Source organism: Musa acuminata, chromosome BXJ1-1 (genome assembly GCF_036884655.1).
Source record: "Musa acuminata AAA Group cultivar baxijiao chromosome BXJ1-1, Cavendish_Baxijiao_AAA, whole genome shotgun sequence".
NCBI lineage: Eukaryota > Viridiplantae > Streptophyta > Magnoliopsida > Zingiberales > Musaceae > Musa > Musa acuminata.
This window is the reverse complement of record NC_088327.1, coordinates 9414979-9429067: the sequence shown is the minus strand read 5'-3', so window position 1 is coordinate 9429067 and position 14089 is coordinate 9414979. Positions and strand designations below refer to the sequence as shown.

General features: G+C 36.2%; 1 protein-coding gene across 1 annotated transcript; it reads left to right on the top strand.

Annotated features, from left to right (window-relative positions):
* The first annotated feature begins 8541 nt into the window (after nt 1-8541).
* Nucleotides 8542-14082, top strand: LOC103993837 (spermidine synthase 2). Its single transcript, XM_009414039.3, has 9 exons — nt 8542-8756; nt 10330-10406; nt 10508-10630; nt 11101-11205; nt 12573-12645; nt 13044-13115; nt 13188-13383; nt 13485-13614; nt 13690-14082. The coding sequence occupies exons 1-9, from the start codon at nt 8609-8611 to the stop codon at nt 13744-13746; spliced, it is 981 nt and encodes a 326-aa protein (XP_009412314.2). The 5' UTR covers nt 8542-8608; the 3' UTR covers nt 13747-14082.
* The last annotated feature ends 7 nt before the right edge of the window (nt 14083-14089 follow it).

Below are 14089 nucleotides of genomic sequence, written 5' to 3'. Positions count from 1 at the left end.
TAAATAAGGCTATCCACCCAGTGAGGGAAAAATTCTTATACGATAGGTTGAAACCATGAATTGCTTCAGCAAGGTAATAAAATATGAGCATAGAAGATCAAGAATATTTTCGTAAAGAATCTTGTGAGGCAGAACATAACAAGCGTTAGAACACCAAAAGAATCACCCAAAACTCTCTTACAAATTTGAGTATTCAGGTTCTAGGATGTCTCATGGTATCCTCGTTACACATTGATCTTTTCCGAGATCAAACAAACATAAGCAAATGTTTTGCATGTCGTAATGCCAAAACCATAAGCCAATAAAAATTTAGTAGTTTTTCAATAGATAGGTTCCAATAGCTCAACACGAAAAAAGTGAATACAGATAAACTGAAAAGAAAAAGAACATATATGACGAGAAAACCAGAGCAGGTGTTCCGAAACAAATTATGCTCAAAACCTGAAGTTCAGAGGAAGAATATTTCGTCATGCACCCATGAAAACCACACGCTTAAAACCATGAAAATGCCCAAAAATCAAGACTAGAGTGTAGATTATAGAACATAAAGGACGAAGTCAAACAAAACATTGCAACAGCAGTGTACTAATTAGGCCAGTCAGAGAAATAAAATCATCATCTGCACCTTACACTGTGACTAAGATCAAAAGCAGATTTTGCGCATTAATAAACTTATCCTAAAAACAGAACCATTTTATAGAGATCAAGTGAAGCATTCCGCAACAGACTTTAATGGTATAAAAGCAACTTCTTTAATATCCAGATAAGCTGAGGGAAGAGCATGAACAAGATAAGGCATATAGCCAAATTAGGATGTGTGAAACCACCAAAAGGAAATATCAAAAGCACAGGCAGACATGGCAGATGGTGATCTGAAGCTTCAGATGAGCTGAAATAAAATGCCCAGCAGACGAGAACCGTAGATTATACGGAAAGAAAGCAAAAAACACAAGAAACAGTTACAATAGTGGACAATCATGGTGTTTAGTAATCTGCGAGAACTAAATAATCTGATGGTATGCAAGCCAACAAATACTTCTCACTCTTCTAAACCAGAAGGGAAAAAAACTTAGAAAATCCTAGAAGCAACTTTCATGCTAAACATAAAAACGAAAAAAACTTTCATGCTAAACTACATTAACTAGTTATTATGAAATTTGTGGATGTGATAAAATATATTCTGCAATATGACCTAGACATGCATCGTTTCAGTTACATTTACATTAGTTAAAGAACAAAAATTCACAAAGTATTCCTAAATGTTTGTCTACTTACAATATCAACATTTTTATGTTGAACTTCGGTAATTTATAACGATGCACTTATTGTACTTCAGCCAAGAAACAAAAACAGAATTCCATTGATTTATGCAAAATGTGCTCAAGGATACATGTTTGAAACTATTCACGATAATACATGGCCAAGAACTACATACATGAAATATATATCAAAGAATATTGCGGGGTGTAAAATATAGGTGACTCGTTGCATCAATAAAGATTGTTCGATAAAATATCACCAGGAATATCTGAGTATCTTAAGTTCAAATTTACGAAGTGCAAACATAAATGACTACAGTGGATCCTTATTAACTGAAATTTATAGATCATGCATTCTCATTTACTTCCCAGCATCAGGGGACTAAATGATCTATAACTGAAATTTACTGATCATGTTTTTGTTGCGCTTACCAAACATATACACCGGATATTACATTTGATATCTGAAGTGCTCTACTTTTGATAATGAAAACGGCAGAGAATCCTCTATTAGCTAAAATTTATAGATCAAGCATTTACATACTAGTTTTGGTGTTATGGGAACAAGAAAAATCATGTAGTCAAAGTCTTAAACCACCAAAACAAGAAACATATTTCAATCACGTCTGTAAGGAACCATTCCTTTCGGTCACATATACTTAGTCAGATTCTACTTTAGTTTCTCCATCAAAGCCTCCGCTTCAAACATCTCAAAGCATATGCCAAACCCTGATCCCTGATTCTGACAAAGAAAAGCAGCTCCGAGTGCCAAAAGAAAATTTCAATAAATAACATATTTTGGCAACAAATCGCAGCAACAAAAACATAAAATAGAACTAAAACATTTGGAAGAAATATAGTAGCACCATCTAAAATGCACATCACATAAACAGCACTAACAAAACTAGCCTTACATATTGAAGAGACTGAAAGACTTCTGAAGAAAAAGAGGCTTCCTTAGCCAAAAGCAGTGAAGCATTATACAAACATTTTCCAAGAATAAAGCCTGCAGCTCGCGTTACACCGATCTCTCAAGTCACGACTCACCTACTTAAAAAGTTATTGAGGAAGTCTGAAAACAAAACCGGGGATTTTTTATATAGAAACGAGTAAGAGCGTGAAAGGTTACAAACACCGGATGCAGAGGTTTATCGACCGATTCCAGCTTTGCACCCTCGAACTCCCAACCAGATCAGAACCAAATCCAACAAGGCCAGGAAAAGATCGATAAACCGCTGCGTCCAGACATCACCTTTCTTTCTTGCTTTCTTTCTTTTACAGACAAGAGAGACGGATAGCAACAAAAACAAACGATATCAGAGAACTATACTACATCCCACTCTTCCCGTATGAGAAAAGCGTTGACACAAGGAACCTACAACCTTTTTGGGCCAAGGAAAGCGATACGTGATGGAGGCAGGAAGGAGCAGCGACATGATGAGCACGTTGATGTGAAATGGGGGCAGGAATTGTTAGGGAAGGAATCAAAATACAATGGAGGGTAAAAACCCGAACAGATCAAGTAACCCTAGATTGCAGGGGTGAGAGCCCCAGAGAGAGAGAGAGAGAGAGAGAGAGAGCGAGAGGGAGAGGCCGCCCGTGACAACTGGCGCCATGTGAAGACGTCTCGTTTTGCGCCAACAAGGCACGAGATGATGCAGCAGCGAAAGGGATAGGAGGATCCATCGAACCGAGATACAAGTAGCTGTTTTGTACCGACGTGCGGCTTGTGCAGGCCAAGACAGCTCGACACGTGTGCACCGTAGGCATCGAACCCCTCTATCCTCTTCCTCGGCTGCACCGGATCTCAAAGACCGACGGACGGCAATTAATTGATTATATGATATAGAGAGGGTTGATCAAATGATTCTGATCCAGTGGATAGAGAGAGAGACAAGCAGCACTCCTTTTGGACCAGCGTTGCATGTTACAGAAACGCTGCACAGAAAAACAAAGAAGAGAGAATTATTTCTAACGAGATTATAATGGTGTACAACAACAGTGATATGATAGATAGGGTTGATCAAATGATACTGACCCAGAGTGGAGAGAGATAGAGAGAGAGTAGTCTTCCATCAACAAGTAGCACTCCTTTTGGACCAGCGTTGCATGTTGCTGAAGCACAGATAAACAAAGAGAAGAGAGAATTATTCCTAACAAGATCATATTGGTGTCCAACCAGAGGCAGGCATTACAAGAACATGAAGACATAGATTACATGTAATAATTTTATGATAAAAATGTCAGCATTAGAGTGCATGATATAAAACTACTACAATTAATTTTAGAACCTAAGTAACATAAGCTGGTCGAGATTACCTTGCAATGGTTTCATCACCTTACAATAAGATTTGTTGCAGACTATTCTGTAGCAAAACTTATGACATGCTTGGAAGTATCCTTGATCAGCCTACTTTAAGTGAGCAACTGTGTAGAAAAACCAAACTTTCTTTGCTAAAGTCCAAGACAACATCTGCACATCCATGTAGAAAAGAATAGGCACTCAACAGAAAAAAGCTATATCAACATAATTATTTGATAAAAACCTAAAACAAAAACAGCAGTAGTAGCTGCTACTCATGTCCTATGATGCAAGGTACAAAATAAAAGATGAAACTAATTGCCCGTTTTTGTACACAGAGGAACTGCAACCTTATCCATAAACATAAACTATAGCCATATCATCACAAATGCTGGAAAGGATGAAAGATATGTCTGACAGCTGTGTGTGCATGCACTAGTGAGAGAGAGAAATGTATAGAAACAATTGGTCAGTATCATAATTAACTTCAATCAGATGCAGCATCAGCCTTTATATTGGTTGCATTTGTATGTTGTATAAATCACTCTGAGTCAACCTCCTCAGAAAAATGCATGCACTGAGCTATCAAATTGAAGCTAGTGCACCACCTCAGAGCTTATCCTTCTCTGAGTCTGCCTGAAATATAGAAATCATAAATAGATCTCCAGTTCTGAACCAGGCAAAGATCATGTCAGTGATGTCAGTTTTACATTCAAACGTATATCCACGATGTCCGTGCAGCAATAGCAATGCATTAGTTCTCCAGCTTATATCTTCTGAGATAATGACTATTGATGACAGCCAAAACAAATTATCAAGCTGCCATGTCTATCAATTCAAAATTCACATGAACATAATGCATAATATCTCTACAATTATACTTCAAATATATTTTCTCTTCTTAACTTGGTTGTCAACTTCAGATTCTCTATGGGATCTGAATCAGGAACCTGGCCCTTCCCGTAGATGATAGAATCATCAAGAGTATAAATGCAGAGAGCAAGGGAAGAAACCGCAGATGCCTTTGTTGCAGCAATATGAAAGCTACCAGTACCACCACCCATTTCCAGGTACTCAGTTTTGATCATGCTCTCAAACAGGGTTGTTGTTTGAACCATCTGGAAGACCAGAAAAAAGAAATATGATTGCAGAAAAGCTAAAATGTCCGAGTAAAATTTATCACAGGCATTAAGAGACTTGGACCATTATGGTCAACGAAAGTGACTTATCATATACAGGACTTGAAATCTGAACCAAATCCAGGAGACCAATAAGAAGACCTCTCAAAGCAAGAACATGATATCAACCTCCAACCACAGAATCCTAGCAAGATTTAAGAGTCTCTGGTAACTACTGTGACATATATTCATGCCTTTGCAGCTGTAAGCTACACATAGGTCAGGTAGACATACAAGCATATCTAAAGATGCAAAACCACTAATAGAACATTAGAAATTTGATAAAATCCACAAAACTCAATAATTTATCAGAAAAAAAAGGGAAGAGAGTTTCCTAAAACTTAAAGTTATCAGGCAACCTATATGCTGTTTCACAACCTCATGCACAAGTGGTATCAGATATATTGATAATAAAACATATCTTATTTTTCCTGAGAAGATTTTCGATCACACAGAGACATACGGAAGCTTTCAGATAGAGAATAGACTCATACATTTGTGTAACATCCCCAAGTTTACTCCCGCATCAAAGTATGAGAAGAGGAAAGTTTGATGGGTGTACTATAATCAGCTTATAAGCTTTTGGGCCAGTGATTCAGGCCCAAAAGTTCGCAGGCTAGTTATCCAATCATAGTCACAAAAGATAACAATATTAACGTAAATTTTGCATGTGATTTTAGAGCAATTGGTCACAGCTATGTTAATCTTCCAAAAGCAAGGATTTTAAGCATGAACAACCAGGAGCAGCTGAGTTTAATGGAAGATTCATAGGCCCAAAGTTCATAGGCATAATAAAGTTCGTAGGCTAGTTATCCCATCATAGTCACAAAAGATAACAGTATTAACCAAAATTTTGCATGTAATTTTAGAGCAATTGGTCACAGCTATGTTAATCTTACAAAAGCGAGGATTTTAAGCATGAACAACCAGGAGCTGCTGAGTTTCATGTGATCATTATGGAGAACCAGATGCAATAAGAAGAAGAAGAAGAAGAATCAAGAAGACAACCACACCACTTAACACTGGAAAATCACGTGCAAGATGCATCGTCGATCGTAGTCTTAGAAATCTCATCAACTGATGGCCTCGATGATGACTCCGGAACCGCACAGGTGCGGGCCAACTTCAGATCGTTTGAATCTCATCGATTACTCGGAGTGGATATCTTGTGGGCGAGGAGTCGGCGGGAGGGATGACCTCGTTCAGGTCGACGACGAGCGGCGCCGGGCCGGTGCCGCGGCAAAGGGCGGTAGGAACCATTTGACGCGACTAAGAAAGGGACGGAAATACCTTCCAATTATTAGGGTATTTGTGACTGACACAGAAGACGGGTTGAGGGGTTTCTCTTCGCTCGGTGCGGCGAAGTAGAAAGGAAGCTAAAAGGACGCGTGGAGAAAGGCGAGGCGTGGAAAGTGTTGGAGTTTGGTGTTTGGTGTTTGGGGGGGGGGGAAGGGATGGGAAAGTTACAAGTGACCGCCAAGAAGCATAGCGATTGGCTACATCACGAAGCCAGCAATTAGGATGAGAGATCGCGTAATCGTGCGACGGATGGTGCTGATCTTTTCTCCGCAGTGGGGCCAACCACGTCTCCGTGGGCCACCAGATACGGATCACGGATAACAGCAGTGCCACGTTTCATGGAGAAGCCTTGGTCATTATTTGAATCGGGTCGGATCCAGGCTCACGGATCTTTGCACATTTCTTGTGCCCGAATCCGTGTGTATGCGCAATTATAATTACAAATTTTCTTTTACGAAATATCACTATTTACATGCATAAATCGATGATAAAGGTTAAATGTAAAGTGAAAAAAAAAAAATCAATTATTATACTAATAAAATATATTATTCTAAAGTTCGAATATAAAGTATAACACGTCAACATGCTTTACCTTACTAAACACTAACTAAATAGAGGTAATTCTATGATTCGATAGAGTTAGTAGTATTCTTATTTAACGAAGTTACAAGCCATCTAAGTAAGTAAGATTTATAAAAGTAATTATGTCTTTTGATTCATATTTAAGTTGGTTAGTTTTGAGATCATGTAATGTAAATATAAGCATTAATGTGCTTCATATCCACCTAATCGATCTAGATACTCGGATAAAATATGTCATAAGAGCGATACATCTAAGATATAAGTAGGAAAGAAATTGATATGCTCTAATTAAATAAACCATATCCCGAGTATATCCTATATTCATATGAGATATTTATTAAACAAAATACTTTCTATATGCAATATGTTTATCCATGATAAAAGCTCAAAACACATCGATCTCCCATATCCTAACCAAACAACACATAACATAGTACACATCGATCTCAGTATAATAATTTCTCCAGCATGATGCGTCTGTCTTAACATCCATCAAATAAAAATATCGATAATAATGTCTCTTCATTTTTTCTATTTAACTAATTAAGCCGACCGTCGTACCAATCAATGCCCAAAAGAAACACCCAATAAGTCAATCTTGAGTCACAGAATGGAGTGTAAAGGTCAACGAGAATATATTACAATCGACCGGAAGCACGAGTCAACGACGTCAACTCACAATTCATTTTAGGTTGATGAAATCACTTGTGGTGTAAAATTAAAAGCTACCACTAACATCAAAAGCATAAATTATTAAAAATAATTTAATATATTCATTAAATCTAATATCTCTCGAATAACTTAGCATTAAAAAAATATATCATTATTAATTTTGAAAAAAATAAATAAATAACGAATCAGAAGTGATAGAGATGATAGCATATAATATATATTTATGGACAATAGGTCCCAATTGGTGGGTGAGATAGGACGGGAATCTAATCGAAGAAAGCAAAAGGAAGAAGACAAGAAACCCGATGTTTTGGCCAAAGGCATTTAATGACGTATTATAATCCTACAAATTGGTGCCATTGTTGGACTATTATTCCAATGGTATCACTCAATCCAATACGTTGTGACCACCACCACCACCACCGCCACCACCGCCACGCCATCGCCGCTCATTATATACTTGTCATTAAAAAGAGCATCGGAATATCAACCAGAATATCGGTGACAACCACTGATTTCTAACATTTTTTTTATATTGTATAATTATTTTATAAAATCGTTTTTATCATTATTTTTCATGAAAGAAAATTTTCCTAGAAATTTGAAATTCAATAAATACGTGAATTCCAATTTTTCTTGTCAATTTGTCACATATCTTTCTTTAACGTGTTTCATATCATTCATAATCTCGATTAATATATATATATATATATATATATATATATATATATATATAAAGAATTTTGAAATGGAAGAAAAAGAAACCATATGTTAATGTCATGCCCCCATAAAATATGAAGATGTATAGATAAATAAATAAATAAAGAAAATGCTATATAACAATACATTATTACATTATACAAGTTAGTTATTGACTTTTATATTTAATAATCTAAATTTAATTTAAATCTATATTTAAAAATAAATTTGAAAAATTATATTTTATTAAATTTTGATTAATATTATTTGACCTTATCATTTCAAAAAATGGAAAAAACCCAAACATATCAATAATATATTTATTCGGAATTAATTTATATTTTTATTTATTATTATTATGATTTATATACATTAAAATTAGATTTGTATTATGATTTTTTTTTTCTAATTCGACTTCTATTATGATTTACATAAATTACAATGCCAAGAAAGTAAACAAATTAGTCCTCTACAAATTGGGGACATCATATGGCGAGAAAGGAGTTAGGTTTCTATCATGTGTTTTGCTGCTCTATAAATAGAGCCGAGCGCTACGCGTCGAAACAGAGCCAGAAAGAGAGAGAGAGAAGAGAGAGAGAGAGAACCGTGTTGCGGACATGGAAGTGGAAGGCGGCGTCAAGGTAGGAGGAGGGGAGAAGGAGAAGGTCGGTGGCGCGGTGCAGCAGGTCAACGGGGGCCTGACCAACGATGGCTTATCGGCCATCATGCCCGGGTGGTTCTCCGAGATCAACCCCATGTGGCCAGGTCGGGCTCCCTTTATCTGGAATCGTTTTGATTCCCCTGCTTCGGGTTGCGTTCTATTTGGATTGAGATTTCTACTGTCTTTTTGGCTTGCTAAACATTGCTGGGTGTGGGAGCGAAGTGCTTGTAATCGTAGCTATGAAAGCGAGGGAGATGCCGATCTACATACGTCTTTTGTTACCCTGTTTTTTGCACTCAAAATTCTTCGTCTTTTATTTCAAGATTCTGTTTTTGTTGTTTGTTTCTATTTGGAATTTGTTGTGTGTTTCTTTATTTGAAATTCTGATGATTTATCTTTCTACGGATCGTGCTATTTAGATTGTTGTCTCAGGGTTTTAGTTGCCGTGATTGAGGTGTCTACTATTTTTTGGCTTGCTAAACATTGATGACTAGAGGGGGTGGAAGAACATGCCAGTGTATCTATGAAAGCGAGAGATGTCTATCGCCCTAGATAGGTGTTTGGACGCTGTTTTTTGCACTATAAAAAAATCGCCTTTTTATTTTTTTAAGATTCTGTTTTCTTTACCTTATTGTGCTTTCACAGGGGATATATGTGTTTCTATCCGTTATTTGTTGTGTGTCAAAAAAGATTGATCGATTTATTTTGAATTGGTCTATCTGTTTTTTTATCTTTGATAACTCGGTAGATGATCGTTAGACATTACCATTTTGCCTATCTTGGATGATTATGTTGATATTTCTCTTTGTTTTCTGCATTGTAGCGTTGATTTAGCTCGTCTGCCCATTTGGCTGGGAGATTGCCGTTCATGTTTTCTCTAGTAAATAGTTGAGGAAATCTGGATAAGCTTACTGAAATCTTATGTTTCTTTGCTTTGATAATGACGTCTTTGAACCAATGTCTTTGTATAGAGCTTGTAGTTCACTTCAGCATTTTAGATAATTTACTTTTTTCCAGATTCTGTGCGTTAGCGGTTCTAGTCTATTTGGTTTCAAGCTGTAGACTGGTCCTTTATTGGAACACTTGAATGTCGGCAATTTGGTAATAGCTTCATGCTATGTAAAACTGGTTCTCGAAATGTTCGTGTTTCTTTCTGTAGTGGCCAAAGATTTAAGAGTATACCTATGGTGCCAACTGACTAACAAGCCACATCTCTGAGGGTAGTTTAAGATCCTCCAAAAGAGATGAAAATAAAAATATGAAGGTTATATATTTTCATGCTTACGAACCTTACATGGCCATACTGCCTCCTGTTAGTTATATTTGTTTGTGTACCATCTGAACAAAATTTGATGGCTCATTTTGTCTCTTCCTATAGTTTCCATTGGGAAACATGCAAGATTTTAATTATATATATTTTTTCCTGATATCCTATAGAGTAGTTGATCCAGAAGAAAACTTGGACCATCCTTTTGGATTATTCGGTGGGAAGTTACATGCTGGATGTGAAAATAATGGTGTTCTAGAAATCTGGAAGTATTTAAATTTTCTATATAACTTAAAAAGTGAACGTTTGAAGGTAAAGATTGTCAAAAAGCATAAAAAATGTATGAAATCATACTGGTAGCTTATATTGTTCAACAGTTAGTATGTAAGTTTTTGCACTGCTATTTGCAGGAGAGGCCCACTCGTTAAAAGTGGAGAAGGTCTTATTTCAAGGAAAATCAGACTTCCAAAATGTTGTGGTGTTTAAGGTACTCTATCCAAGTAAACAATCTTAATTCTGGTGTTAACATGATAAATATCCCAATTTTGTGATCGCATTTGCTACTTCTAATGTTATTTTTAATGTCAGTCTTCCACTTATGGGAAAGTTCTCGTCTTGGATGGGGTCATTCAATTGACAGAGAGGGATGAGTGTGCTTACCAAGAAATGATTACTCATATTCCACTTTGCTCTATTCTGAACCCTAAAAAGGTTTATTTCTGAACTTTGAGTTACATATATTTCGTGCAAATTCTGTAGCTTTCTCTTGAAACCATGAAAATTCATTTTCTTTTCCCATAGTGCTATATAGCTGCTACATAAAATGGAGAAGATCTTAGTTAGTATTCCAACTTATGGTGCTATCCATCTGATGAAAAGATAATGAACATCTCATTTTGTTCTCTCTTTGACTCTTTGTTTAAATGGTTGGATTGTTAAAATAGTAAATTACTAGTTCTGCCACATTGACGGCCATGCCATAAGGGAGCCAATGGTTGATAAGTTCTTTGAGCTATATAGTTTGAAATTTTGTATATTATGGGATCCATTAAACTTGACCGTTTGGTGGCTATGGTGAATTTGTTCTTTTGCCACTACAAACATACAATCTGACAAGAACTTTAGTATTTTGATACATTTTGTTGTGTATTCATAGTTGGATTAAAATGTCATCATTACAGGTTCTGGTTATTGGAGGCGGTGATGGTGGTGTTCTACGAGAAGTATCACGTTATTCTTCTGTGGAGCAAATCGACATATGTGAAATTGATAAAATGGTTATAGATGTGAGTAGATCATACTTGTTACTTTTTAGTACCTGTAGCTTTTGCTCATAAGCCTATTCTAATGCTTTAATTTGGTGTTCTTCATAATTCGGAGTGCATAAAAAATACATGGATGTAGATATCTGGCTTTATTGGAATGAAGGTCACTCTAAAACACTGCAAATAACATTCTCCAAGATCCTCTTTGTAGTTATATTTATTGAGAATCTACCGGCAGACAATCTGTATTGGAACCTGTTTGATGGTACGCTCATGATGCTGCTGAAACTTTTTACAGAAGATTAGGGCTTTCTACTAATTGTCCTTTTCTACTATTTTTCCCTTTAACACAATACTTAAAGGTTGGATAATCTTTAGACAAGCTAAAGATTTGCTACTCATCTCTTTTCATGTAATTTAATTTTATTTAACTCCTTCACAAACATCCATCAAGCACCAACTGGTGCATGAATGGTCATCCTGAATATTCTTTTGATGGCCTGAATTTATTTTAAGACGGGGATCCACGGAATAACTCAACACCATGCAGCTTTTAGTAAATTTTACAGAGCTATATCTATGTACTATTTCAATAGGCACTTAGGTGTTTGATGATATCTGCAGTTCCTGTCTTATGGATCTGAGTTCCAAAGGACAATTTCATTTGCAATCGACAGTCACTAGACAATCTGTTACCTCTTTCCACAGTAGTTTGATTTTTATTGAAAGATCTGGCTCCAATAGGTTTGATGCTCACCTAGGGTTTCTAATAGCTGCAATTTGCTAAATCGGAACTATTAATTATGACACAAGTGAACCAGGCATATATAGATTGTAGCAAATTCAAATCAACTTTACAAGTCTGAGAATCATTTCCATGGATCAACTTGGTTGCCTGAACCTTCAATTTACTTCTCATATTCATCTTGTTAATAGAAAATAAAAACTTCTATACTGTATTTATTCAAGAATTTTTTTGACACAAAAAGATAAGGTCAAATGGATTTAGCAAAAAGCTGGAGCAGAGTGTGTTGCTGCTAAGTTAAATAACAAACGATAACTATTAAAAGTAACTAAATCATGATAGCACTGCATGAAGAAGATTTTCGACTAATCTTAGTGATGCTGATTCAAATGACTTCTTGTGGAAGCTATACATGACTTTTCCTCCATCTCACATTTGGGGTTGGAAGGTGAGGATGACTTGTTACCAGATAAGACTGTGTATATATTTTTTTTCTGTTCAATAGATCACATTATTTGGGACATTTGGCTTGTTGCTGCTGCCGTAGATTGCATTAAATCTCTTATATGCTTTTTATGACTTAAAATATCATGTAAAAGTTAATTATTTTTTTCATTTTTGTTTGACTTCTTATTTAAAATAGGTTTCTAAGGAATTCTTCCCCAACATGGCTGTTGGATATGAAGATCCTCGTGTGACTCTTCATGTTGGTGATGGTAAGTAACTTGTGGCAATTGTTATACAATTATTCTGCTCAAGTTGGTGAGAAATGTTATGATCAGACCATTTGCCTAGTCTTTAACCTGTAATTGCTTCCTTCAATGTGACTAAGCCAAGTATTCAGTGCTTGCGTCAACTAATTATTGTGGTATCAGCCCATATATATGAATTCCAATATGACCTAATAATTTTGAGCAAGGGTCAGCGTCTTTTTCTAATTGGTCCCTATGGTAACATTCGCAAATTTTTTTATCAATATGCATGTCATATCACTGGCTTTTGGAATTCACAACAAAATTATATGTGTAATTTAGCTATTGGCTTAACCTTGTTGATATATGCAACATTGAATTTATTCTCAGTTTAGTTGATTTCGTTGTTCCAAAACATGTAGGAGTTGCATTCCTAAAGAACGTTCCTGAAGGTACTTATGATGCGATCATTGTGGATTCTTCTGATCCAATAGGTAAGATCTATGATTTTCTTTTTTCACTGTTGCTTCTTGAGGTTGTCTTACTTCTTTTATTTGTTTGATCAGGTCCCGCTAAAGAACTTTTCGAGAAGCCTTTCTTCGAATCAGTTGCCAATGCTCTTCGTCCAGGAGGAGTTGTATGCACTCAGGCAGAAAGCATATGGCTTCATATGCACATAATTGAAGACATTGTTTCTAATTGTCGCCAAGTTTTTAAGGGCTCTGTGAGTTATGCTTGGACAACAGTACCTACATATCCAAGGCATGAACAAATCTATATTTTCTCTTATTTCGAGCAGTCTACTCTCTTTTTAGTTATTTAGTAAAATAGTTTCATGTTGCACTCTTGATTTGTGAATTCAGCGGAGTGATTGGCTTCATGCTTTGCTCCACCGAAGGGCCACCTGTTGATTTCCAACATCCTGTGTACAACATAGATGAGGCTGAGAATTCCAACAAGTCCGTAGGACCTTTAAAGTTCTACAACTCTGAGGTACCTCTGATTCTAAACTTTTCTTCAATGTTTTCTCCATCTTATTTTCTTAGCAATCTCTGTTGCCTTTCCCAGATTCATTCTGCTGCATTTTGCTTGCCGTCTTTCGCGCGGAGAGTTATTGATTCTTAGACGAGCTAATGACACCATTGCGAAGATCAGACCAGACAGACCCTGATGAGAAGATGGAGACTTCTACTTCACTCGAGAAACTTCATTTCTCTGCCCTCTCAGTTGGATCATTCATGGTAGCTGTGTACTTTCGGATATGGGGTTTCTCTTTTGGTCCAAGTGTCGGTCTTGGAAGCGACATCGACTTGATTATCAAATTGCTATAAAAATATCTAGATATTTTTATTTTACGAACGATTTATTGCATCCATGGATATTGTTTACTTATATTTTATTTTATCAAATGGATATTTTTGACACAATAACTAATACAGCTTTGGAGTATTATCAGATGAATGACTGG

Bases quoted from the DNA above. Each gene is read 5' to 3' on its own strand.
- LOC103993837 (XM_009414039.3), top strand. From the start codon at position 8,609: ATGGAAGTGGAAGGCGGCGTCAAGGTAGGAGGAGGGGAGAAGGAGAAG. The intron at 8,757-10,329 runs GTCGGGCTCCCT...TGCTATTTGCAG, and splicing joins GATCAACCCCATGTGGCCAG to GAGAGGCCCACTCGTTAAAA. The intron at 10,407-10,507 runs GTACTCTATCCA...TTTTAATGTCAG, and splicing joins AAAATGTTGTGGTGTTTAAG to TCTTCCACTTATGGGAAAGT.